The sequence below is a fragment of the Ambystoma mexicanum genome, chromosome 9, assembly GCF_040938575.1.
Source record: "Ambystoma mexicanum isolate Mex_15411 chromosome 9, UKY_AmexF1_1, whole genome shotgun sequence".
In the NCBI taxonomy this organism is placed as follows: Eukaryota; Metazoa; Chordata; class Amphibia; order Caudata; family Ambystomatidae; genus Ambystoma; species Ambystoma mexicanum.
In genome coordinates, this window is record NC_090931.1 from 1,441,904,396 (window position 1) to 1,441,932,043 (window position 27,648).

The 27,648-nt window shown below is 46.7% G+C and overlaps 1 protein-coding gene across 2 annotated transcripts in view; it reads right to left on the reverse strand.

Moving 5' to 3' along the window:
• Positions 1-12,601: 12,601 nt before the first annotated feature.
• Positions 12,602-27,648, reverse strand: part of CFAP65 (cilia and flagella associated protein 65) — an 825,303-nt gene continuing 810,256 nt past the window's right edge. For both annotated transcript variants that reach the window (XM_069616861.1, XM_069616860.1), the window contains exon 32: positions 12,602-12,995. In XM_069616861.1, coding sequence (XP_069472962.1) covers positions 12,857-12,995 — 139 coding nt within the window. In that variant the 3' untranslated portion in view covers positions 12,602-12,856. The remainder of the gene's footprint in view (positions 12,996-27,648) is intronic.

Sequence of the window (27,648 nt, forward strand, 5' to 3'; positions counted from 1 at the left end):
TAAGGAATGTTTTCTGAGTATAAATACTGTGGCTAAATAATATTTGTGATTTCATTGTTTTAGGTCATACTATTAACGTTGGTTAATCAAACTTTTGTAAAATAACTTTGTTACATTCTAGCAGAGTGGATACTTTTTGGTATATAGATATTTCTTACATTAGTCCCAATCCACTTTCTGCTTTAAGGGACGACCTCGATATATCTTTTTTATGTTGCTGTTGTGGTCTGCTGGCTTGACCAAGTGTGCTGAGAGCCCTGGCTCTGGCACCAGGGCATTGGTAAAGATGTCCAGATCCCTGGAATAGGAGCTTTGACGCTTCCTGCTGGAGGATGAGGCGGAAGAGGGGCAATCAGATGATCCATCAGGGGAACAAGACGTCATGTGGAGCTTTTTTCACCTTTCTGGACACATGCATGTGAACTGGAATCTTCCCTGCGAGTTCCCTCCCTAGACCAGGATACCACCCAGTTCTCCTGCGAAAGGCGGGCCTTCTTGGAAGTGGGATTCAAACCAGGAGATTGGGAACAAGTGTGTTTACCGCCCTTGTAGAAAAAGCATGCAAATTAGCAGCCCATTCACGAAGGGACTTTCCATGCCTGAATAGGAACAAACCGCTGTCCTCTTTCTCATGTTCCTACGCCAGGCAGTAATGGCAGTCCATGTGGGTGCTGGAGATTAAAATCTGCCACAAGCAGTGCCTACAGGGCTTGGAGCCTACCTTAGAATGTAGGTATGCTCACATCCTGCATTACTTTGTGACTGTTACTCTTAACATCCAGTTGGCCAACTGTGCGTTAAGGTCAGAACTGTGCACTGCAGCACCCCCTTCCTCTGCATCTCTCTGCCTCTCGCTTCCTTCCTTGTGCTCTGAGATGGCACTCTCCAATCTACTCCAACTGCTACACTATTACCTGTCCAACCTCTCTCACAAAATCTGGATGGAAAAAGCATAAAAAGGACATCCTCCTGCAAACCCTGCACTCCCAGTTGCAGACACCTATATGTCAGTGCATCCTCAAGAGAAATCTTCACTGACATCCTTTTCTCTGTCCCATCCTCAGACCTATGGACTTCTCATCTAATTTCTACTCTCTCCCCTTACTCTTCCACTACCATTAATGGTGGCACTAAGTAGGAAGTCCTCTTGGCAGGGTTCTTCTCATCTAGCTGCTGCATTAATATCTACTTCATGGGCACAATCCTGGTTCAAGACCCTCAGGCCAACCTCCTTCTCTTTGACTGGATCCTGCCGTCTCTCGTAAACATCCTTCCTTCTCCTGTCGCTCCCCCTAGCTCCCGCCCTGCTCCGCCACCTATGACTGAAGTACGATGCGCCTGTCTCCACCTCAAAAAACGTTCAAAGTCACTGATCGTCTCCACCTGGCGACCCTCAACGCACGCTCAGCCAACAAACACTCTGCTGACATCTGCCTTCTTCTGGAAGACACTGACCTTGACATACTCGCACTCACTGAGACTTGGTTCAATGCTAGCTCATTCACTTCCTTTAACTCACTCTTACCTGACAGCTTTAAGGTCACCTCCAACCCTCGACTTCACCGGGCTGGCGGTGGGGTTGCCTTAATCTTCCCGGAGTAGATTCCTTCTTCCATCCTAACCACTCAGCTGTATTCGTCCTTTGAGAGCCTAGTATGCAATTGGTCATCTCTCCCTCCTCCACTCTGACCATTGCTATCATTTACCCGCCTCCAGGCACTTCCTCTCTGTTTCTCTCAGAGTGCGCTGATTTCTGTTCCTTCTTATTCAATACCACCTTAAACCTGCTACTCCTGGGTGACTTCAACATCCATTTAGACTCCCTTTGGACAGCATCCACCCTCTTCAGTGACCTCTGCACCTCCGTATCTCTCTCCATTGTTACTTCTGGTCCAACCAACTCTGCCAGACACACGCTGGACCATCCATTCCGACCTCCCTCTCTCATCTCCTCTGGTCACCCCTCTCTTGTGGTCGGACCACTCTCTTCTCTCCTCCCACCTGGGTCCCTATGGCCATGTGACAACTGTCATGATGCCTACCTCCAAGGAACCAGACAGGGCCCGGCACCCTCAGAGGCAGGCAACATGTATATTAGGGAAGTCCCAGCCACCCCAGATAGGGGCTCTTTGGACTCAGTCCTGGCGCCGTTGGCGTCAGGCTCATAAGGGATAACAGTCCTGGCACCATCGGCACCAGGCTCATACAAGATATGGAAGGAAATGTGTTTGGTGCAAACTTACCTGGCAGACCATGCTGCAATTTCCTTACCTGGCAGATCATTCTACAACTTCCAGATGAAAAAGGAACTACTTAACCACACGGGTGTGGCTGGTGGCAGGATACATACCTTCAGTGGAAGGATACATACCTGGGACTACTTGAAAGGCTATTTAACCCACGCCCAGACAGCAAACCACGCTTCGCGTTGTTCTGCTCATAGCAGCTGGACGCTCACCGTGCCTGCTCCTGCTCCAGTCCTCGACCACGCCTGCCAGCATCCTGGAAACACCTAAGGATAGAAAAGGGAAGAAGAAACAGGTAAAAACAAACCTTACCTGTTAAAGCTGCATTCCGGATTCAGCGCGCCAACGTTCCTGCAAAAAGACATCATTTTAAATAGTCACCGCGTCGCATACATCTCGGCGCACTTCTCTTACCTGCACGTGGTGCCTTCGGCTCTGCGACGCCCATCCGGATCTCCTGCAGCATTCCAGCACCTACGGGGAGACGAAGAGAAGAAAGCAAGGTGAGAAGGGGAAAATAACCAAGAAGCACTTACCCGCCAAGCTAATTCTTCTTACCTTCGGGTCGATGCCATTCCTTGGGCATTTCAGCACCCCGGCCCCTATGGGGAAAAAGCAAACATCACATTAGTGAATGCAAGAACCGTAGCAAACAAACTATTTTAAACTTACCTGCTTACAGGTCGGACTCAGCTTCTGCTTCGTACCAGCTCAATTTCGTCGGCATTCTCGAACTCCGGCCCCTAAGGGAAAAGAGACACGAAAGACAGTAGTGGGCCTACACCAAAACTCACCTGAAATCAGGTTTCGACGGAAACCGCCCTCAGCCCGGAGTCTTCCATTACCTGCAAAAGAGAAGAGGAACAGTTTAGACTCAAGCTTGCCATAAACATTTACGGTACTTACCGGAACAGACAAGCGAACTCGAACTTACTATCCAGTGACGTAACTGGATCCCAACACACCCCTGCATCAGAAGCAGGATGGAGAGCTCGCCTTTTCAATCCCTAAGGTGAGTCTCCACAGGGAATTACAGAAGGGTTGCAAGGAGGGTGAGAAGGGGAACGGGAGATCAACACAAAACCCGCAGAGTATTAACCCTTCCTTTTCGCTCACAGAAGGGGATTCATCCGAGCCAGACAAGCCGGATTTGGGAACCCAGCCCACTCCATCTTCAGGGTGCTGAGCATCTCCTTCGAAGAGGCCACTGCCGTCCAGACCACGCTCGCGCCTCCGTGGGAAACAGGTGAGCGTTACAGAACGCGAAGCCTACCCACAATTACCCACCCAGGCGCCATGGAGACTTCTGAAACAGACCAACTGGCCCAACTATTGGGGGAATTACGGGCGGAAGTTCACGCCACCCGCCAAGAAACCAACGTTCTTCGAAGAGAACTGATCTTGTCCAAAGAACGAACCGATGACCTGGCTAAACAGCTTTTGCAGAATCAGGCTGGACAAACGCCATTACCTGCTTCCGGGAGAGAGTCCACTCCTATGGCTTCCACTAACCCGGTGCAAATTAACCTGCCGGGAAACATGCCTTTGGCCCCACCTGAACGTTTTGCGGGGGACCCCAAGAAATACGCTGTTTTCATGAACCAATGTCATTTACACTTTTTATATAGTCCTGGGGCCTTCCCTAATGACCAAACTAGGGTGGCTTTTGTTTTATCTTATCTCAGCGGCTGTGCAGCCGATTGGTCTATTCCGTTGGTAAATCAAGACGATCCTATCCTTCGTGACTTTCAACGCTTCCAGGCTAGTATGGAGAGATTATTTGCCCGGCACGCCCAGGGTGAGGCCTTGGATAACAAACTTCTGTCTTTGCGTCAAGGGAACCAAGACCTCCTATCTTATATCGCCACATTTAACAGACTGATCGTGGAAACAGGGTGGCCTGAGAATAAAAGAATCACCTTGTTTCATCGAGGACTTCGTGGAGAGCTAAAAGACGTTCTGGCTCAAATTGTGAATCCATCCCAACTCTGTGAGGAATACATTGATTTAGTGATCCAACTTGATCATAGACTCCAGAATAGAAAGACTGATCGGACTAGATTTGAAACTCGGGCTTTGGTAAAAACCCACGCAAACCCCAAGAGTACCGACACTTCAGAGCCAATGCAAATTGGGGGAGTAAAAGGACCCCTAACGCAGAAAGAACGAGAAAGAAGACGGCAAAACCAGTTATGTCTCTATTGCGGAGAATCTGGACACTTTCTACGAAATTGCCCGGTAAAACCACCCAAGAAGGTGGTTAGAGCCACAGACCAAAACCTTCCAAAATCTGATTCGGGAAACGATCAAGCCCGACAAGCGTAGAGGTCCGCTTGCCGAGCGTGAAGACAAACTCTTTGACCTCGCATTTCTTCATGCCAATGACCCTCGTGGATCCAAAGCAGCCTCAACGATTACATGGCATAAAGGCCTATCTCGACAGTGGTGCTATTGGGAACTATGTTGATCTTGAATTGGCTTCCAGGATTGGTCTCCCTCTCCGACCAAAAATCACCAAAGATGTCATTACCACGGTTGATGGGACCGAAATTGCCTCTGGGCCGGTAACACATTCTACCACAGAAATGACACTGGTTGGCCAAGATGGTCATAGGGAAACCATAGTGTTCAACGTAATCAAGGCTCCACAATTTCAGGTAATCTTGGGGATCCCTTGGTTAGAAGCACATAATCCTCGAATTGACTGGCGAGCAAAGAGTATCACCTTTCCTAACTGCAGACAAACTTGTTATTCCGGAAATCCACAAGTGGGTCTAGCCTCAGTAACCTCTGTGTCAGCACAACTACCACTTGAGTATCAGGACTTTCAGGACGTTTTTCAAAAAGAACAGGCCAACACCTTACCACCTCACCGGCCATACGATTGTCAAATTGATCTGGTACCCAATGCTCAACCGCCTTGTAGTAGGATTTATGCCCTTACCGAACCAGAGAATCTTAATTTACGCCAGTATTTGGATCAGTATCTTGCCAATGGGTTTATTCGCCCGTCAAAGTCACCGGCTTCTTCAGCTTTGTTCTTCGTGCCGAAAAAGGAAGGCGACCTTAGAACATGTTTAGACTATCGCGCCTTAAATCAGATAACGGTTAAGACTCGTTACCCCCTGCCTCTGATCCCTGAACTCCTCGACCAGGTGAAAGATGCCTGCATCTTTACCAAGCTGGATTTAAGAGGGGCTTACCATCTGGTGCGCGTCAGAGAAGGCGATGAATGGAAAACAGCCTTCCGCACCAAATACGGACTCTTTGAATACCAAGCGATGCCCTTCGGGTTGTGCAACGCACCTGCTGCCTTCCAGTATTTTATGAATTACATCTTTCGAGAACTCATAGATGTTTGTGTCATCATATATATTGACGACATCCTAGTGTACTCTTCCTCGGAATCTGATCACCAAAAACATGTTAAGGCCGTCCTGGAGAAACTACGCCAGCACAAACTATTTGCAAAGCTCAAAAAGTGCATTTTTCATGTCACGGAGGTTGAGTTTCTTGGTTTCGTCCTAACGCCAAAAGGAGTTCGAATGGACTCACGGAAAGTGGACGCGATCCTCAAATGGCCATCCCCTAGTTCTGTGAAAGGGGTTCAGAGCATGCTTGGTTTTGCCAATTTCTATCGAAGGTTTATCCCGGAGTTTTCTCGAGTGGTTCAACACATCACAGCCCTCTTATGGAAAAACAAACGCTTCGAATGGACTACGGAAGCAGAACAAGCATTTCAGGAACTAAAAACTAAATTCACCTCTGCACCTGTGTTAAAACATCCCCGCCCAGATCTCCCTTACGTTGTGGAAACTGACGCATCTAGTTTAGCCATGGGAGCGGTTCAATCACAGAGGGACCCAGTCTCGAACCAGCTGTATCCTGTGGCCTTTTGGTCCAGAAAATTCTCAGCTCCAGAAATTAACTACGCAATCACAGATAAAGAACTATTAGCTATCAAGTCAGCTTTCAAGGCTTGGCGTCATTACCTTCTCAGCGCAAGACATACTGTTACCGTAATTACAGACCACAGGAATTTGCAGTACTTAAAAACGGCCAAAGCTCAATCCTCACGCCAACTCCGTTGGGCCCTGTTCTTTGCAGAATTTGACTTTGTGATCACCTATCGCCCCGGCTGCAAGAATGGCAAGGCGGACGCACTATCTCGAATAGTAATGGGCGATTCTACCCCAACTCTAGATCCAGTTCCAATTATTCCCGAACAGAGAATTTTGGGGGTGATCTCCTCACAAACTCTAGAGGAGATTCAAACTAGAGTTAAATTGCTTTTCGACGCTGCAGCCTTGCAAGAATGTAGCCTGAAAGATCCCAGATTTTCAATTAATAACGATTTACCTTATTTCCAAGGGCGACTGTTCTTGCCTCAAAAGGATTTGCAAGATCTCGCTATTGCCCATCATCATGAGACACTAATGGAAGGACACCCGGGCATCGCTAAGACTGAAGAAAAAATTAAAAGGCATTTCTGGTGGCCCTCCTGGCGAAAGGATATAAAATCTTTCGTGATGACATGCGCAGTGTGCGCCCAAAATAAAAGTCAAAAGCAAAAACCAGCCGGTCCGTTACGACCTCTGGACATCCCACCGGCACCTTGGCACACTTTATCGCTGGATTTTATAACTGACCTACCTCCTTGTCATGGATTTAATACTATACTGGTAATTGTAGACCTCTTCTCCAAGATGGCCCATTTTATTCCCTTGAAAGGGCTGCCTTCAGCCTCCACCCTAGCCAAGGAATTTCTTGGGAACGTCGTTCATCTACATGGTTTTCCATCCATATTAATCTCCGATCGGGGAAGCCAGTTTATTTCTCGGTTCTGGAAGAGATGTTGCCAAATGGCACAAGTTGATGTGCGTTTATCTACCAGCCACCATCCTCAGACCGACGGCCAAACCGAGAAAACAAACCAGACATTGGAACAGTACTTACGGTGCATGTTGCATCAATCAGAATATAATTGGAAAGACAATTTATGGATTGCTGAATACGCGTACAACAATTCTGTGCATTCAGGAATTGGCCAGACTCCTTTTTATACCTTATTCGGCCACCATCCCAGAACTTCGGATCTTGAACCACCTCAAGGCCTTGAAATGCCCGCCGTGGATAACTTACATGCCACCATAATCCGAGCCTTCAAAGAAGCCAAGACTCATTTACAGCAGGCCAAGGACAAATATAAGGAAAATACTGACTTACATCGGAGCGAAGTACCTCCTTACCAAGTTGGAGATCAAGTGTGGCTGGCGACTAGACATCTACCACTTAAAGGCCCGCAAACTTTTAACCCAAGATATATAGGGCCTTATCCAATCAAGGCTGTAATCAACCCGGTAGCCTTCAAACTCGATCTGCCCCCCAACATGCGAATCCATCCGGTTTTCCACGTATCACTGTTGAAACCTGTACAACCCGGAACCAGGCTACTCAAGCCACCAGAACCAATCCCAGTAGATGGGGAACTGGAATTCGAAGTTAAAGACATATTAGATTCTAACATGTCCAAGTCAAAGGTTTTTTACCTAATTGATTGGAAAGGATATGGACCTCAGGAGAGATCTTGGGAACCAAGCGATCATATACATGCACCTCGTCTAATACAAACATTTCATCGTAAGTTTCCACACAAACCAAAGCCTCCGGACAGTACGTCCTTGGGAGGGGCCTTGGGGGGAGGTACTGTCATGATGCCTACCTCCAAGGAGCCAGACAGGGCCCGGCACCCTCAGAGGCAGGCAACATGTATATTAGGGAAGTCCCAGCCACCCCAGATAGGGGCTCTTTGGACTCAGTCCTGGCGCCGTTGGCGTCAGGCTCATAAGGGATAACAGTCCTGGCACCATCGGCGCCAGGCTCATACAAGATATGGAAGGAAATGTGTTTGGTGCAAACTTACCTGGCAGACCATGCTGCAATTTCCTTACCTGGCAGATCATTCTACAACTTCCAGATGAAAAAGGAACTACTTAACCACACGGGTGTGGCTGGTGGCAGGATACATACCTTCAGTGGAAGGATACATACCTGGGACTACTTGAAAGGCTATTTAAGCCACGCCCAGACAGCAAACCACGCTTCGCGCTGTTCTGCTCATAGCAGCTGGACGCTCACCGTGCCTGCGCCTGCTCCTGCTCCAGTCCTCAACCACGCCTGCCAGTATCCTGGAAACACTCAAGGATAGAAAAGGGAAGAAGAAACAGGTGAAAACAAACCTTACCTGTTAAAGCTGCATTCCGGATTCAGCGCGCCAACGTTCCTGCAAAAAGACATCATTTTAAATACTCACCGCGTCGCATACATCTCGGCGCACTTCTCTTACCTGCACGTGGCGCCTTCGGCTCTGCGACGCCCATCCGGATCTCCTGCAGCATTCCAGCACCTACGGGGAGACAAAGAGAAGAAAGCAAGGTGAGAAGGGGAAAATAACCAAGAAGCACTTACCCGCCAAGCTAATTCTTCTTACCTTCGGGTCGATGCCATTCCTTGGGCATTTCAGCACCCCGGCCCGTATGGGGAAAAAGCAAACATCACATTAGTGAATGCAAGAACCGTAGCAAACAAACTATTTTAAACTTACCTCCTTACAGGTCGGACTCAGCTTCTGCTTCGTACCGGCTCCATTTCTTCTGTATTCTCGAACTCTGGCCCCTAAGGGAAAAGAGACACGAAAAAACAGTAGTGGGCCTACACCAAAACTCACCTGAAATCAGGTTTCGACGGAAACCGCCCTCAGCCCGGAGTCTTCCATTACCTGCAAAAGAGAAGAGGAACAGTTTAGACTCAAGCTTGCCATAAACATTTACGGTACTTACCGGAACAGACAAGCAAACTCAAACTTACTATCCAGTGACGTAACTGGATCCCAACGCGCCCCTGCATCAGAAGCAGGATGGAGAGCTCGCCTTTTCAATCCCTAAGGTGAGTCTCCACAGGAAATTACAGAAGGGTTGCAAGGAAGGTGAGAAGGGGAACGTTAGATCAACACAAAACCCGCAGAGTATTAACCCTTCCTTTTCGCTCACAGAAGGGTATTCATCCGAGCCAGCAAGCCGGATTTGGGAACCCAGCCCACTCCATCTTCAGGGTGCTGAACATCTCCTTCGAAGAGGCCACTGCCGTCCAGACCACGCCCGCGCCTCCGTGGGAACCAGGTGAGCGTTACAACTCCTCCTCTAAAAGCCCTGCCAACCTCATTGACGAACATTCGTCTGATGAAACGGGTATCAGCTGCTGTCTTCACTTCCACCTTCTTTCCCCCTAGTCCACCCAACTCAGACTCTACCTCTGAATCTGCTCTATGCAACCTCTATCTTTCCATTACCAACACCCTTGACATCCTTGCCCAAGTCATGAGGATCCGCCTGAAACCTGCCTCCAAGATTAACTGGTAGGACTCCGAACTTGCAGACCACAAGTGCAGGGCTGCAGAACGGAAGTGGCAAACTTCAGGTTCATCCCTGACAAACTGGCTTGCTGCCAGCTGCAAAGGCGGCAAAAATCTGTGCCAAATAAAGGGCCCACATTCAGGCATGAGTATCTGGCGCACCCAACAACATGGTTGAACTCTTCAAAATCTGCAGGGAACTTGCCAACCCATCCACAGTATCCTCTGCCCCTACTACTTCCCAGGCCCTTTGCAATCTACTCGCCATACACTTCTCCAAAGCACAGGACATACTGAACAGCCTTGTCACACACTCTTCCAACCCATCCCTCCCCCCTTACCCACCTGACCACTCACCCTCCTCTTTTTCCTCCTTCGCCTCTGCCTCTCCGGAAGAGTCACCCGAGTTGTCAACTCACTGAAAGGTCTCTCCCAGACAGGTTGCCCCTTGCTCATCCAGAACCATCAAGGACAACATTTCCTCTCTCACCCCTGCTCTCACTGATCTTTGTAACCACTCTTTTGCTACTGGTTATTTTCCATCCTCCCTCAAGCACTCCCTTGTGCGCACCCTCCTAAAAAAAAAACATCGGCCGATCCTTCCAGCCCGGCCAACTATCGCCCCATCTCCATCACCCATTTCCTGCGGAAACTGCTTGAGAAGTTGGCCCTCCACCAAATTAACTCCCACACTGAACTTGTTGGCGGGCTTTGCGACCATAAGTCTGGATTCCGAGCAGCCAGGGGCACAGAAACTGCTTTTCTGAACACTCATGAAGAACTGCTTGCAGCCCTTGATTCCAACTTCCCGGATGTCCTCATCCCCCTTGATCTGTCTTCTGCATTTCAGACAGTGAACCACTACAACCTCATGAAAAGGCTCCATGACACCCTTGGTGTCTTGAAGCGGGCACTGGACTGGCTTACCTCCTTCCTAACTGACCACTCTTCCAAAGTCATACACCTTCTTCTCCCCTACTTCCTCCTCCACCTGTGGCATCCCACCAGGGCTCCATTCTTTCGCCTTGGCTTTTTAACATCTACCTTACTCTACTGGCATGCCTCATTTCCTCCTTTTCCCCCAACTTCCAGTACTATGCTGAAGACACACAACTCTTCTTCAAACTTCCTACAGACGCCCTTGCACCCTCCCTCATCCCTGACTCGCTCTCAGCCATGCAGGCCCGGTGCACTTCTAATGATCTTTGCCTCAAAGCCAGCAGAACAGTGATACTCCCTATTGGGACCCCGGCACCCGACTTCTTCCCTTCACTCTAGCCTTCTTCCATGTGCTCTCCCCCCTGCTGCCTCCTCGGAGGCCAGAAACCTTGGAGTCATCTTTGACTCCTCTCTCTCATTCCTCCCTCATACTCAGGACATTGCCAAGAAGTCACACTTTCAGCTTTTCCTTCTGAAAGGAATTCTGCCTGTCCTTACCTTCCCCCAGAGACTCAATGTTACCCGTGCTCTGGTTCTCTCTAGGCTTGACTATTGCAATAGCCTGCTTCTCCATCTTCCTTCTTCCACTCTACAACCCCTCCAGCTAATCCAGAATCGGGCAGCAAGACTTATCCTTGGCCTCAAGCACAGGGACAGTATCTCTCCTGCCCTGAAAAGTCTTCACTGGCTCCCAAAAGTGGCACAGATTAAATTCAAATCCCTCTGCATTATCCACAAGGCTGTTTGAGGCTGTAGACCACTCTATCTGCAACTCTTTCTGACCAAATACTCCCCTTGCACTAACTCCTTGCGTCTGAAGCGGTTTGTTAAGAAGGGAGCAGGTGATTGATCGCTTTCCTCAGCGGGCTCCCGTCTTTGGAACAGCCTCTGCCTCCCTCTTCGTCTTGAGCAGGACCTCCTTAACTTCCGGAAAAGCCTCAAAACCTTCCTCTTAACCTCTTCCTTCCCTCCCTCTCTTCCCTGCTAATCGCACAGTAGCTTGATTGGTGTGCAGGGTCTGACCTCCCACATTTTATCATCCCAGCTGCTGTCTATCCTCTGCACTTGCCTCGGCTCACCCTCCACCACTGGAGATTGCATTTACTTTTCTTCATAGCACTTCACCTGCTGTTCTCGTGAGCACCACAGCACCTATCCCATTCCCCTCTCCCCTCTGCACTTGCACGTTCTGAACATTCACAAGGCATAGTAGGTTTGTCTTCCTCCCCATTGTCTTTTCCTTTGTTTATTTAATTATTTAACATTGGTGTAATTACATTGTCTATCATCCCCTGTCCCCTCCTTGTTGCCATGTGGGCGCTATTCGAAAAGTATTTGCATCCTGTATAAGCGCCTAACAAGCGAACAATAAATAAATAACGCCATTATCATTAGCTCAATCAACCCAAATACTGTGTACAACCAAAGTAAAACAAACAGTGAGCCACCAATTGGTCTCAAATCACCTGTTGAACCCCAGCCTTGGCAGATCCTTTGACGGTGAGAGATGTGGTGCAGGTGCTCCCAAGTATGTATTACCAACTGCACAGGGTTTCTTGTTAGGGTCGTGGGGCGGTTATGTACCGGAAATGTAGATGGCTGGGTCACTGTTCAACAGCACACCATACACCAAGACCTAGCTAGACCTGACAAACAGGAACTCCCATTGGCTGGAGAGTACCTTTGACCTAGGTAGATCTCAAAACCAGGAACTCAATGGCTGGAGAGATTCCTTGACCTAGGTAAATATGAAAAACAGGAACTCCGATTGGCTGGAGAGATAGCTTCACCAAGGTAGATAGGACAACCAGGAACTCCGATTGGCTGGAGAGATACCTTCACCAAGGTAGATAGGAAAACCAGGAACTCTGATTGGCTGGAGAGATTCCTTGACGTAGGTAGATCTGACAACCAGGGAGACTGGGGAGAGCCTTTGGTGTTCGTAAAAGACAAAGAAGACATACGTCCTGAAAAATGGGCTTTAAAGTCATAGAACTCGCACACATTTTTGATTATCAAAATGGTATTTATTTAGCACTATGCGCTGAATGCATCATTACCAGTCACTTCAAATCAATATATTGCAGCTTTATGAAAAAGTTTAAAAATAGGAATTAGTCTTTTGAAGGAGTTCTCCAAGTATCAGAAAAGTTATCGGACAAATAGGTATAAAAATAGCTGAAAATTCGGCATGAACTGGGTCAAGTGGAAGTCGCCGGCAGCTTCGTCCAGTAGAATTCCGCCGTCCACCGCAGGGGTGTTACCTGTGGATAACAGGTGGGAGTGCAATGACCCGGGGCCGAGCGGTGAGGACCACCTCCCCACGGTTGGCCTCTGTGATAATGTTTTGCAAAGTGTTTTCTAGGATGGACTCCAGCAGGATGCTGAAAGCCGGCAGCCTGCAGGGAAGAAAGGAAAATAACCAGACATGTTAAAAAAAGAAAAAAGTGTTTCACTGGACTTCTAGGCACTATAAATGAAATAAGATATTTACTAGCTATGCCATGCATAATATAAAATGATCTAGCAGCTTGTTCCCTATATAACTCCTTGCACTCTCTTTCTCCAGGTCTCAATCGCTCCATCTGGATGCAAGTCGCTTTGTCACGTGCACATTTGCTAAAGTCACCCCAGCTGTTGCTGACAGAAGAGCAACCAAAGAAAATAACATACTTTAAGGGATTGGGGGCTTTGTTTGCTTTGCAAAAGTAGTGATACACTTTACAATAGTAACACAATTAAATATATTTTGTATCATTTAGACATTTTACAATTTTTTTTTCGAATGATCACTGCCAGCATATATTTTTGTCAAAATAAGAATATTAGTTACACTTGTATGACTGGGCAAAGCAACTTATCAAAACCTATAATAATCATATACCTTATTTTATGAGAGAAGGTTATCAATCCAGGATGGACAGCCTGGTACACACCTATTGTGCTCTTTCAAAATACCTCTATGAGAAAGGAGAAGAGGACAAAGGACACCAGCAAGGCCTCCTGGCTGTTTTCCAACATAAGCATGACCATACTCATGTTTAGATTTGACAAATAGGTCTATGATAAAAGGGTAATATGCTGAAACCACTGAATAAATAAGGAACATTTGTTGACAACCATGTACCAGATCTACTGATTAGGAAAGCTTCAAGATTTGGGTGTGAAGACAAATAGAAGCAACCAGGGATGTTGCTAGGTCTGGCAAAGTCCCCGGGCTACGGTAATGTCGGAACTGTTGTTAGGAAAGATTTCATATGTGTATGTAATTTTCCCTCCATGTGTCCACCCCCAAACTTGTTGCTGCTGTTTAGACACCACTGACTGACTTTGCCAGAGAAGCACAGCCTTCAGCTGTACTCCTCTGGGCTTTCAATCACTTTTTATGGGGAAATTGACATGCTCTTAAGACAGTCAGTACTGGGAGACTTTGTTTCCCTTAGTCCTTTTCTCATGTTGCAACTTTTGTGCAACATGTAACAAGTGTGCAGTGTATCTTACCATACAGCACACTTGGGTCTATAGTCATTTCCAAAGGCCCTAGATACTCTCGCTGGACTTTTTATGAACTGTGCAGATGTGTCATGGACAGGACTGGTGGCAGCTATCGTTTCACATTATTTTTTACCCTTTCCTGCCATGTTAACCGCATTAACTGCATTTGGCACAAATAGGTGGCCTGGCTCCAAAATGGCCATGTCACGAGGTTCTTTGTCCTGTACTTTGGCCATCTTGCCCCTTCACCTTCCCCAGGTTGAGTCGACCCGGGCTAGTCCTTATTTGGTCATGCATTTTCCCGCGGATCCCAATGCTTTCGCGGGCTTCTGCATGCCTTGTTTGTGTGCCTCGAGGATGTGGGCTGGGATGTCTGGTCCCAATACACATCCTGGGTGCCAGAGAGTCTGGAATGTCCTGAATGCCTGAAACCACAGTGGTCTGTGATTGGTCCACGTATGGAGTGTGTGTTTGTGAGCAGATCTCCCATTGGGTCCTCTCTGTTTTTGGCGCAAAGGGAACTTTGGATAAGAGGAGGCTGGAAACACCACTACCAGGTCGATCTCCTGAGTGAGTTCTCACTGAACAAGCGATAGGATCCAAGTATCCTGCAACTACAAAGCTGAGTCCAGGAACTGCTGGTAACCCGCTGGAAGGTTTGGCACCATGAGCCCGCTGTCGTCCCGTGGGACCCCTCTGCATCTGGTCGTCCTAGAAGGTCTGCGAAGACGCTTCAACCCATTGGAATAGTGGGACCAACTATTCTCGGCACCTTCACCAAAACCTGCAAGTAAGCTTTCTTGGAAGTGGCCCTGGGCCAACCAGTGGGCTGACCAGCTTACGCAGAACATTTGCTCTGTCTCTGCCATTGTTTTGAGGAGGCCCTCAAAACTTGGTATACTGCTAGCTCTGAGTCCACGGCACCCTCACACCGAATTTTGTACACTTGGCATTCCCAGGTCTGAAGTGAGACGAGTGCGCCCGGACTGGAGTAAACGCGGTTACCATGTTGCCCTGCTGCGGCAACGTCCTTTGCAAGTCTGCTGCATTTGTGACCCTCTTGCCCCTGAAGCCTGCTACAGTAAAACTGGGGCGATTCATCCACTTGGAGCGGAGAAATCGTCACTGTCCCGTTTGGGAATCCTCGCTTGAACTCAGGAACTAAAAGGTGCCAAGACGTCCTTTTTGCCGCCGTCGAACCTGCAACCGAATTGGACTAACCTGCCGAAGTTTGGGTCTCCTTGCCTCAGGGACCGGTGAGTAATCTTTACCCCAAATGGTGGCCCCTAGTGCCAGAGGCCAACTTTACGCACGAGTGGCCCCTGGGGGCCCCTCTCCTGTCCACTGCTATTGCAAATTAGTGACTCCATCCCAAACTCTCGAACAGCCTCTGCCTTCAAGTGGAGGTCCTTCTTGAATAGTGGGAACTTATTCTTCATCGCCTTATACACCTTCCCGAGCTGCTAGAGACCCCTGAAGAGACCCTGTTTTGCCCATTGGAACAACCACGTACATTTGCATACATGTACTATTGAGCACAAGGCTCCCCTCTTCTTAGGGCTTGGACTGCCTCTTAGTTAGGTCAAGAACTAATGTTCAATTGGGACAAAAGATTAACTGCACTGCCTGTTTCCTTCCCCTCTAGGTTGTTAACATATTTTGTGCAGTCCTCCCTTTAGAATCCCCTGGTCTTGTACGTTTATTGTATTGAGTGTGATGTATTGGTTTACTTAGTGTTACTGTGATTCTTTGCTATGGTCTATGTTACAAAGGCCTTGTAATAAATGTGTCTAAATATAACACCTGTCTGAAGTAATTTGTAAGTGTCCTTGCTCTGTGTGCTCATTGAGGTCCTTCAGTCACCCTCACCCCTCCTGAGACTTAGTCTTGACTGCCTGCCACAGCCACCCTAATTGGTCTGGTTTGTCCAGAGGTTACCCCGTTCCAAGAAACTAGGTTGGCCTTCTGAATTTCTGCCCCTCCTGCACAGAGTTCAGAAATCCTTCTTAACAACTGTTGGGACTGGGGGCTAGCTAGCCTTTTGGTTGTAGCTCCTGAGATTCTATCCAGGGCTACAACCAAAAGACCAGGGGCTATAGCCCCCTTGCCCTCCCCCCTAGCAACGCCTCTGCAAGACATCTGTCACTTCACAGCAGTCCATCCGCCAAGCGGCAAATCTCAGGGTAAGGATGGCTGTGCACATACTCAGTTCCAAATGCGTAGGCATCCTAAGAGAAATATATGTATAAATATTCAGTGAAAAATCTTTAGTTAAGACAGAGTTAAGATGATTTATTTATCCCAACAAAACCCATGAAATTTGCGGATGTGGGAAATGACGACCATATTAACTCGGAATCCCCCCGGGGATATCCCCCATGATGTCATTTTTGATCTCACTCCTGATTCTTGATATGATCTCATGTATATGCTGAGCAACTGAGGGATGGCGGCACTCAGAGTTAAGATGGCCGTCACTTCCCAGGCACGCCGAATTTCATAGTTTTTGTTGTGATGAATAGGGTCATCTTAACTCGGTTTTAACTAACGTTTTCTTTCAATTTTGTTGTCAGGCCTACGGTTGATTTCCTACCTCACTCTCCTTCCCCACCGAGTGACTAACCAGATCTTATCAGCCAGGGACTTCGGCCATAAACATTGTCCGTGTTACCCTAATTCATAAAAAAGTAGGAGGCCCCCACCTACTAACCAACCAGACAAACCGCCCATTGCCTTTGGCAGCAGACCATGGTCCATGGGCTCTTTTTTGTTGGCTCTCTCATTTAATGTCCATGCTAGTCTACCCTGAGAAATGTGCACGGTCACCCCCATTCTGCTTTCTATGCCCATTGTACCCATCGCCGAGAATCATTCCCATGGTAATTCATCATTTTCCGATTACCACAGGAATGGGAAAATGTTCATGCCATCTCCATTGCAACTCTCAATGTGCCCCCCTTCCTCGCCCGCTTGTTTAAATCCGGTAAATCTTCCTGCAGACTCTCCGGCTACCCCCTTTTACCCACTGTTTTTGTGATGTATTTCTCCTTTCCGAGCCAAACATTTCTGCGAGAATCAGGCGGTAATCCTGCAGGATTCCCCCAGTAAAGCGAAAATGTTCTAGCACAAACTGGCTCCACAGGCCACCCAAACTCTCCCACTAAACCTTTGCTCCCCCTATCCCCTCCGCACCTTTACCCTGATGTAAAACGACCCCTTCCCTCCTACAAATAACATTTTGAGAACTGTTCTCTTTTAGCTTGCCGCTGGATTACCGCAGGAATCACTCGCACTGAGTAAAACATGACAACTTTTCATTTCTGACACAATGCACCATGGGAGATATATGCACCTTTTGTAGAACCGGGGATCATCCCCATCTCCATCAAATTATTAAAATGTACTGGATGGATGTAAACCAATCCAACAAAAAAAAAAAAATCCCATCTGCAACACTTTTAAAAAAAATGATATGGTGCAAATCCATCCAGCAGTTTTTTCACGCTACATCTATACAGTGGGAGCACCTTTTTCTTTAACGGAAGTAGGCTGAAAACAGCGTTTTATATTTTCTTAATAACTTTTAAATCATTTCATGGATTTTCCCCAAGTTTACAAATTCGGAGGGGCCCGTGGCAAGCATTTATTTCAGTAAATGTCATTAGGAGCCCGCTAATCAGACGGCTAGGAACGCAGGCTTGAACCGCCGGTGCAAGCCCGCGTTCCATGCCGCCTAACAGCGGCTTCCCCTGCCACCATCTCCCATACAGAGCCACGCCTTCCCTTTCCATGGCGGAAATCTTTGTAAAGGATTTTCCTTCGTACAAGGGGAGACTGCATTTTTAGTACCCTGGGTTACCACTTTGGTAGCATGGGGTGCTAATGGCATTAAGCCCCTGTACTAAGTGCTGGAACGGGGGTAATGGCTGGGAGCCCTTGTTAATGGCCCTCACTTCGCCCAGACCCTTATCTTGGACTTCTGGGCCGTTACCCCTCTGTTCCAGCCCTTGGAACGGGGGCTTAACGCCACATCCAAATCTGTCCAGCAAGTCAAAAGATATTAGAAATAGAAATATGGAAAGTCAAAGTGGATTGGTTTTATCATAACTATAGGGCGGTGACTATATTATTTTATATATGATTTTTATGCAGACATTAAACCCATGGACTCCTATAAAAACCGCCTGTTTTTATCATCTGATAAAAGCATGCAGATTTTATAGAAATACATTGTAAATGCTGTCTGCAAGCATAATTTGAAGGCAACATTTCCATTTGTTAAAAAAAAGTGTTAAAATGAAGAGCAAAGGCAATTCACTTGCTTTAACAACCAACTTTTTTGTAAATGTTCACAGTTGCAAGGAGGGGGCGTAACAGCGCGGAAGTACGAATGCCGGTGGTCCACTGAATGCAATGAATGACCCAGTTGGTGTTTTAGCATCTGATTTGAAAAATGTTTTTCTGGACCTTTCCTTTGCTGCAGTGTAAATGTACTGTGAACTTACTGCAAAATGACTGCGATTTTACTACAAAATTACTGCAGAAACCGCTTGCATCGATGAAAAAACAAGATGGCAGTTTTTCCTGTCTGAAAATCCTCAGTTGCTGCAATGCACCATGGGAGATTTATAAAGGTTTTTTTTGGACCGGAGGAACCCCAGTATTCATTGATTTTTAAAAGAAACGACTGGACGTATTTACACCAAACCAAAAAAGGCACATCTGTGCCGCTTTGTGCTCAACCTGTTTCCTATTTGGTGCAAATCCATCCCAGCGGTTTTCCTGCTATGGGTGTTGAATGGAAGAACTTCTCTCTATGACAAAATGAATGGCAGTAGCCCGAAACCAGATTTTTTGTTTTCCTGTTTTGCAACCATTTAATGATATTCACATGTACAAATGAAGAAAATGCTTTTTATTTACATAGCACACCTGCTCACTTGTTGGTATATGTATACTGATGGGAAGGCCTATAGGGCAAAAGGGCAACGCCGAACCAAAAACACAAGATGCTAGTGTGGGCCTGTTTCTTTGGTCAAAGTGGGCCACTTTTCTGGCCACTGTGGGCCAGTTTGATGAGCTACTTTACTATGTGGCTAGCAGTTCTGACCAGTGTTACTGAATACATAGTCTTTACAAAGCACAATTTGCATCACATTTTATCAACAATCTCCCCCTTGGGGCCTATTCAAACAGGTTGTGGGTAATAATAAGCAGCGCTCAGATACCTGAGGGTTCGTAGAGCTATATAAATGCTGAATTATTAAAGACCTCTGACCTTTTGAAATACCACCTAATTATGAGATGGAGAGCCTGGGATATTTCTGCATGAGGTCCATAGAGAGTACTGCCTGGGGTAAAAAGCTCATATTTACTCTCAGTAGGGTAGTACTTTGTATGCACCCCATGAGATAAATATCCTGCCCGTTTCCAGCTCCTAATTATGTGGCATTTTAAACATAGGAGGTACTTGAAATACCACAGATGCGTGGGTTTCCCACCAGGCTCTTAATGGTTTGCTAAATCTCCAGATGTGAGGTGTGAAAACAATAGACAACATTAGGAGCGAAGCCACAAGTGCAATAGATGATCTCATGGCACTTAGTACAGGGTACGTAAAGAGATAGGATGCAAATATTTGCAGCTTAAAGTGTATTTTTTTGGGAAGTTAGGTTTTGCAAAGCGTGCAAAGCTATGAGTTGCAATTACGACGAGGGGGCAGAACCAGATTCTCTGGGTTTCAGAACTTCTTTGGTTTGGCGCGTGGGGAGAGGCGACAGTGTCTGTCCCTCGGGCTCCAAAATTGCTCAAGATGACCGTGCAAAAGTAAATTAGCGCCATCCGAAACTAATTCTCATCCGGTCCTCTGCAGGTGCCCATCAGCCTTTCAACCCATGCTTCCCTACCTCCATGTTACCCCTTAATTCGCATGATGTATGCTTGGGTCATTCCACGCCTACAAGGGCCTTCATTCCACCACTTACAGGCTGGAATCTCTCTTTTCTAAAGCTACAATAGCCCCGTGTGCTACAGAAGGCACTGTGATGTTAGCTTGCTTGTCTAAAGCAGCATCTGTGTGAACTACAATACATGTCTAGCACGTTAAACGGTATCTGCATGCATTGAAAACACATTCAGTAGCTTAAACATAGCTAATGCACAGCTAAAATAGCATCCAATTGCCTTTAGGGCTGTTCGTTTACTCCTAGTTCAGGTTTCCTTCCCATCTGCAAAGTGGAGCAGCACAGCCACCTGGGAGCAGGAATTAGAGCACGCTTCGGCCAGCTAATCAAACAAACCTGCACGAGACCACATCAATTGCTCTCAATGGAACTCTGGGTAACTGCTTGCTCAAAATGTTTGCCAGTGAGAAGACATTTAGAGACTTACTGGTACTTTGGTGGTTCACTAGAGACCAGTGAAGGTGTAATTTCAGCAACTTTATTAATGTATTTATATACAGGGAGGAACAATGCTTTTTTGATCACAAAAGAACGTACAATCGATAAGAAATCAGATTTGACGGGAAGCAGCAAGCTTCTTACAATGGGGTGAGTTTGAGGGACATTCTGACCAGGTTGTGGAGGGGAGTAAATGGAAAAGTCACTGGCGACAATAGATAAGTGGACATGCATAGATTAAGGACAACCAACATTGGACATTTGTAAGTGCTGGTAAGAGGACGGCCAACTGTGTTAGGGATGTGCCCATGGTGGATGAAGTGCTAGAGTGGATGCAGAAAAATTGAGGGACACAGGCAGGTTAGAGGCGAGGGAAAAATGTTAGCTAGAAGGCAGATGAGAGGGTAACTAAGACGAGGAGGTAGGATTTTACAGTGGTTTATAAACGTTACTCGGATGTCCTGGGAAGAGAATTCCATGCAAATGGAGCAAGAAGAGAGAAAGACGGAAGCGAAAGGAGGCACAAGAGCGAGGTGCCACAAGGCTAGTTGAAGACGCAAAGATTATGAGAAGGCTTGTAGAGTTGGATAGAGAATAGATACAGTGGTGCCTTACCATGTATAGATTTGTCAACCAGGAGAAGACATTTAACTCTGGCCCTGTTTTGCATTGTCAACCATCCAGCCTGGTACAGTACAAGGAAGTAGGTGTGAAGTGAGGGAGTTCAAAGAGAGTCCTGGTAGCAAAGTTAATGTTCTTGTCGAGAGGACAAATAGCATAGTTGGGGAGACCACAGAGGATGCTGTCAGAGTAGTCCAGTTAAAAGAAGAATGGTTAAGAGATGCTTGGGGGCGTTGAAACCAAAACCAAAGAGGCCAAAATGCAAATAGAAAGGCTTGTTTATACCAAGGCCAGAGAGGAGGGAGAGGACAAGATCTAGGCTCCCCCATAGTGACGAGGAGCAGAGGGAGGGGATTCCAACAGCCCGAGAACTACTAGTAATAAACCTCTCGGCACATGTTTTGACAAGTGTGGAACAACAAGTCTTACAAAAAGGACTGAGCTTCGTCCCCACTGCATTACATGATGACTTCCAAACACATATTGAATTTGCTAGGTTAATGCGAAATATTAGACTCAGACAACACCTTGGCATGTTAGACTTGGCATCCACCGATGAGAGAGAGACTGATGTTACGGGACTACAGCATAGATCGACTTCTATCCGCCGAATGCCTCAGCGGAATCCTTAACCTTTGAGAAGGCCATAGTGAAAAAAATTGAAGAGATTGAAAAGCAAGAAAAAAGTACCTTCCACAATATCACCATGCGAGAACGCAATGCCTTGCGCGATTTAAGTAACAACAAGGCCATTATAATTAAACAGGCAGACAAGGGCGGTGCAACGGTTGTTATGAACTTGGTGGACTACGATCTCATGGTTACATCACTCTTGGGAAATGATGAGCATTACAAAATCCTAACAGGGGACCCTACAGAGAGTCTCTGAGTTACCATCACGAACATTGTGGAAGAAGCAGCATGCGAAGGCCATATTAGCACCAAAGAAGCGTCCTTCCTTACCCCTAAATTTCCCAAAATTCTAGTGTTTTACGCACTACCTAAGGAACACAAGGGGATATCACCCCCCCCCCTGGGAGACCCATTGTTGCTGGGATCGACTCCATCTTGGAACCACTCTCCCAATTTGTAGACTTCTTGAGGCCACTAATTCCTAAAATGCGATCATACACCAAGGACACCATGAGTATTCTGAATATGCTTCAGGGTGTGACATTTGACCCAACTATTCAATTCTTGGTAACGTTGGACATAGAAGCTCTTTATACCAACATCCCTCAGGCAGCAACCCTCGAGATAGTGGAAAAAGTCCTTAGAGATCTAGTGACTCCCCCAGAGTTTCCTATTGGACTCATAGTACAACTAGCAGAGCTTGCACTCACTAAGAATTTCTCTCTATAAAGAGTCTTTCTATGAACAATGCTCAGGTACCGCTATGGGCGCTACCTTTGCCCCGTCCCTGGCAAACCTGTATGTTACTGAATTTGAGGAGACTGATATATACCAGCCATCCAACCCTTTCAGGACACAGGTCACCTTATGGACGCGGTATAGTGACGATGTTTTGGCCATTTTTACAGGAACAGAAATAAGATTAAAAGAATTCCTGACTTGGCGCAACTCAAGAGATAGATAGCTCAAATTCACACACTGCATTTCGAAAGAAATCATTAATTTTCTTGATGTAGAAATCACACAGAGATTGGGCTATTTGGTCACCACAGTCTTTCAAAAACCTACTGATCCCAACTCCCTATTAGATTGCACCAGCTTCCATCCGAGGAGTCTTTGCGAAAACTTACCATTTGGCCAGTTTTTGCGATATAGGCGTAACTGTTCAACCACACAGGAGTACGATTCACAGGCACATGGACTCACAGACCGCCTATTAGAATGCAGATGTCCCAAGAAAACTGTGAGAACAGCAAGGAAACGTACAAGAAATATCCCTCGCGATATAACCTTGCAACAAAAATATGACCAGCTGGAGAAAAAACCATTACAGCAGTCTTCAGTTACTCAAACAAAATTAACCTTATCAAAAGGGAAATCATCAAATTGTGGCCAATACTTAATGTAGGGCCAGTTACTTTGCCACTACCACGGTTCGCCATGAAAAAAAGAAAACATTTGAGGGACACCCTGATACATTCATATACACCTGCTTTGGAGGCCACCGGGCAGGAATAATACAGCTCCACAGGGACACACACCATGTGGTCAGTGTAATGTGTGCACACTTACCAAACGCACCAAAACTTTAGACCTAGGTCTGAAGACACCGTGGAAACAAATCGCTCTGACTAACTGCAATACATCCAATGCAATTTATATGATAAAGTGCCCCTGTGATCAAAGATATATTGGCATGACTACAAGGCCAATTAAGAAACGTATTCAAGAGCACTTATCATGCATTAGGACTCACCGGGAAAATGCACCAATGGTTGACCACTTTACCAGGCTAAACCACCAGGCCACTGAAATCGAGTGGACAATCATAGAAAAAGTAAAATGCCCAAGAAGAGGAGGACATATGAACCACCTCCTCTTAAAACGTGAACAAAAATGGGTGTTCCGCTTAAAAACTGACAAGGTTGGTTTGAATGAACGTATACCCTAGCATTCTTTGGCCATGATCACCTAAGCCATTCCCTAGTCCCACAAATCTAGTATCTTTAGCTTTTGTTTGATTGCGTGATGGTCACAGATATCCTCTGATTCTATATGGATGCCATATAATCCATATAATCTACATTATTATGTAAAAGGTGGGCCATCAAGAGACACATCATACATAAATATACTTTCATGTCTGATTGGGTTGTAATGGGCCGTCCCCGCTTTCGAGCCTTTATGTGATCTAATTAATATAGCTATCCAATAGACAGTAATATACACTGGTTGGCAGTTGTTGATTTTTCACCTTTGATTTTTCACCTAAGATTGGCACCACGAATTCGAGTGTGCCCCGCTGGCATCGCTGAACTTATCCTTTTCCTTTGTATTTGTGTCATTTTAATCCTAGCAATCCAGGGTCAGCGTGACAATCTATGGGTTATTAAAGGATTGTTTACCCCATTAGATGCCACACAAGTGTTTAAAAAGGAATAATATATCCTCTTTACCTTTCCTGGTGTGCTTTTTCTTTTACTTGTAGTCTCTTCCAATCTAAATACATCTGGAAAAGAGTGGTACAGGACTCACAAGGCTGAACGTGTTACATACTATAGAAGTTGATAATTTTACTCTTATTCTGTCACTATTAGACAGGCGTTGTAACACTGCAACCTAGTTGAGAGTGCACATTAGGCAGGGATAGTATCTTCTTCGTTCTATCCTTCTTTCTTCTGCCACATCCTTGTCTCTATTTTAGCTTAAACTGTTGTCACTACCACAGGTTTTGGTTTTGCCAACTGGACCTCTCCTGGGTCCCATTTGGCTGCTAATAGCTTAAATCACAGATGTGTGTTGCCTATTTATTGTGTGAACGTAATCTACTAAGGGCAATACCCTGTTAACTTTGTAGAATTTGCCTTCTTGTCTAGTAACGGCGTTGAAAGGTAGACCGTGCCCGATTTTACTAATATTTAAGAGGTTTAGGCGAGCCGCAACTGTAGTTTTGGAGGTGAAAGTAGAGAAGGTGCAAGGAGGGTCATAGATGACGCAGAGAAGTCTAGCTGAAGAAGGGTGTCTAGTGGGAACTGGATAGGCAGGGGAAACGATGAGAGAGGGTATTTGGCAGGGAGGAAACACACTTCTATAATGGTAGAGTTTAACATCAGAGAGTCCAAAGCCGTGCAATATTTAATGGCAGAGAGAAAGTTTGAAATTTTGATAGAGAGATCAGAGGAGAGTTCAGGACAAGAGAAGAAGATATGGGTGTTTTCTGTGAAGAGTTGATATAAGAATCTAAAGGAGGAGCTTAGTGCCCCAAAAGCAGAGGTGTAGAGTGTAAAGAAGAGTGGACCCATGACAGAGCCTTGTGGAACACCAACAGTTAAAGGAGTGAGTGAAAGTGTTGCTGTTCCAGACGGCAGGGAACTAGTGAGGTGTTAGCTAGGATTCAATCCAGTCAAGGGCTCGATCGTGAAGCCGGAGAAGCGACAGAATAGTAAGGAGATCAGCGTGGTTGACCGTGTCAAAGGCGGCAGACAGTTCAAGGAGACTAGGATAAAGGCTAGGTTGGAGTGCCTAGCAGAGGCGATGAAGTTGACTCATGAGAGCAGTTTACGTGGAGTGACAGGAGCCGAAACCTGCTTGTAGGGGTTGAAAGACAGTTTAACACAACCCTTTTCGAGCCCTTTAGAGTAGTGTGGAAGGAGAGACACAGGGTGAAAGTTAGCCGGCAGGTTTGGGTAAGCCTCTTGATTTTGTAGGTGAGGAGTGACCCCAGCCATTCTGAAAGCAGAGGGAAAGCAAGCAGAGTCGAAGGACAGGTTGAACAGAGGGGAGGGTAATGGTAAAGTAGGTGGAGTGTAGAATGTAGGAGGAGGGAGTGTAAGGAAGGTCAGGAGAGAGTCTCTAATTTTGGACATTTCTAAAGTTACGTATTCATCTAGGCCATTAGCTGAGAGTGAAGCTGATAGTCATACGTTTAGGAGGAGTGAAGAGTGAGCTTAAGGGGCCCTGTAGCCAGCGAGGATGGTTGGAATGAGTGTGAGGAAGAATTCTGTTTTTGCTCCATCAAGAGAGGATTTGAGGGAGTCCAGGACAGACAGGTAGACCTGCAGGTCCTCATGTGGGTTGGTACACCTCAATCTGCGCAGCAGACACTGCATGTCAGTGTAGAGACAGCCTATGAATGGGGTGACCCACGGTTGTGGATGCTGAGACTTAGGGGTGAAAGCTAGCAGTGGGAAGTGAGAGAAGATGATGTGAACTGAGTAAGGCAGAGTAAGAGTAGAGATGGTGCATTCAAAAGAGGTAGGAGAGGACGTGGCATTGGAGATCTGTGAGAGTGAATGAAGGATAGTTTGGAGTCACTTAGGTCTGCCAGAGTGTCAGTGTCAGATGGAGAAATCCAGGTTTCAGTGATAGCAAGGAGCTCTAGGGGAGGAGAGCTGGAGTGGAAGTAGTCTGTGATAAAGGAAGTGTTGTTGCACACAGACTGAGCATTCCAGAGGGCAATGTTCAGTTGATGTGGTAAGGAAGAGTAGAGAAGTTGAGTCTCAGAGGAAGAGAGGTGTGGTGGATAGTTTTTAGAGCAGGTATGCTTAGCTCCTCGGCTTTGTATGCCGGAAGTAGGAGGTGCAAGAGAGATGGAGTAGTGGGTGTTTCGAGATGTGATTTCTAGGATAGGGTAGGAAAGTAGGAAGTTGTAGTGTGATTGGAGAAAGTGTAAAGGGAGTGGAGTAGGAGGAGCGGCAGAAACTAATGCATTATAGGTGAGTATTGCAGGGAGGAGAGACAGCACAGTCATGAGCTATAGGTACAGACAGGTGCAGCAAGGAGAAAGGCAAAAGCAAAGGCTCATAGGCAAATGGTCTGCACCCTTCACTGTTCCGCCCTTAACTGGGATGCCCCTAGGGAGTTTCAATGTGATGTCACATGCTCTTGTCACCTGATCGCCTGGTCACTCAGTGATTGGTCTCTCTGATTTTGTTCCTGTTGTTGCTGGGATGAGGGGACTACTTCCTGATTGGTGTTCCCAGAGGAGTCTCAGCTGGAAAGTGGGCCGACTCAAGGCTGGACCATAGCCGCAAATTGAAATACTGTCAACAATTTAAAACATATTTTGTATGCATTGCAAGCACACTGATATCTTTCGCTAAACTGATGGCTCAAAATTCCATCTACTTTGAACAAAACCTATCTTCATGAAAATGATAGTTAACTTTGTGGGGAAGGTGTTATTCCGAAAATGGCTCTTTCCGATTCACAACGTGTGGAATCACTGCCACCTACTGACAGAGATGGATAACTGCTTCACACAGCTTTTGAAATCGAAGCTGTGCAAAGCTCACTTTTGGCATGCATAAATAACTTCTCTGGAAACTTCATGGACATGCATCCTCGCAAGTTCTTTTCATTTTAAGCATTTAGCAGATTTCAGTTCAATTTCAGAGGAGTGAGAGAATGGTGTTGCAAATAGGAGCCATGGGCAAGGGGTAAGAGACAAGTTACGTACCGTTGGATAATGTTGGTTCTGCTGAGGACCAGCCCCAGGATTTGCAGAGCCCTGGGTGCAAAGGATTTGTGGGCCCCTAATTTGCATATGGCAGATGGGGAGCAGGTGGAAGTGGATCAAGGTCACCTGGTCACCTGCCCTGCCCACCTGGTGCCTTCCTGCCTGCCGCTCTTTTTCACCACTTAGCAAGCCCCGGCCACTTGGTGCCTTCCTGCTTGCCGCTCTTTTTCACCACTTAGCAAGCTCCGCCCACTTGGTGCCTTCCTGCTCGTCGCTCTGTTTCCCTACTTAAGGAGCCCTCCAGCCTCTTTTCCTTTGTTTCTCTCCCGGGCGTCTGCAGTGAAGGGCAGATGAAGAAAAGGGCAATTCCTGTTTGGACCTGTTCGGACCAGGAGGACCCAGGGCCCGACCCCCTGCTCAGACAGCAGGTAAGCATGCACCAAC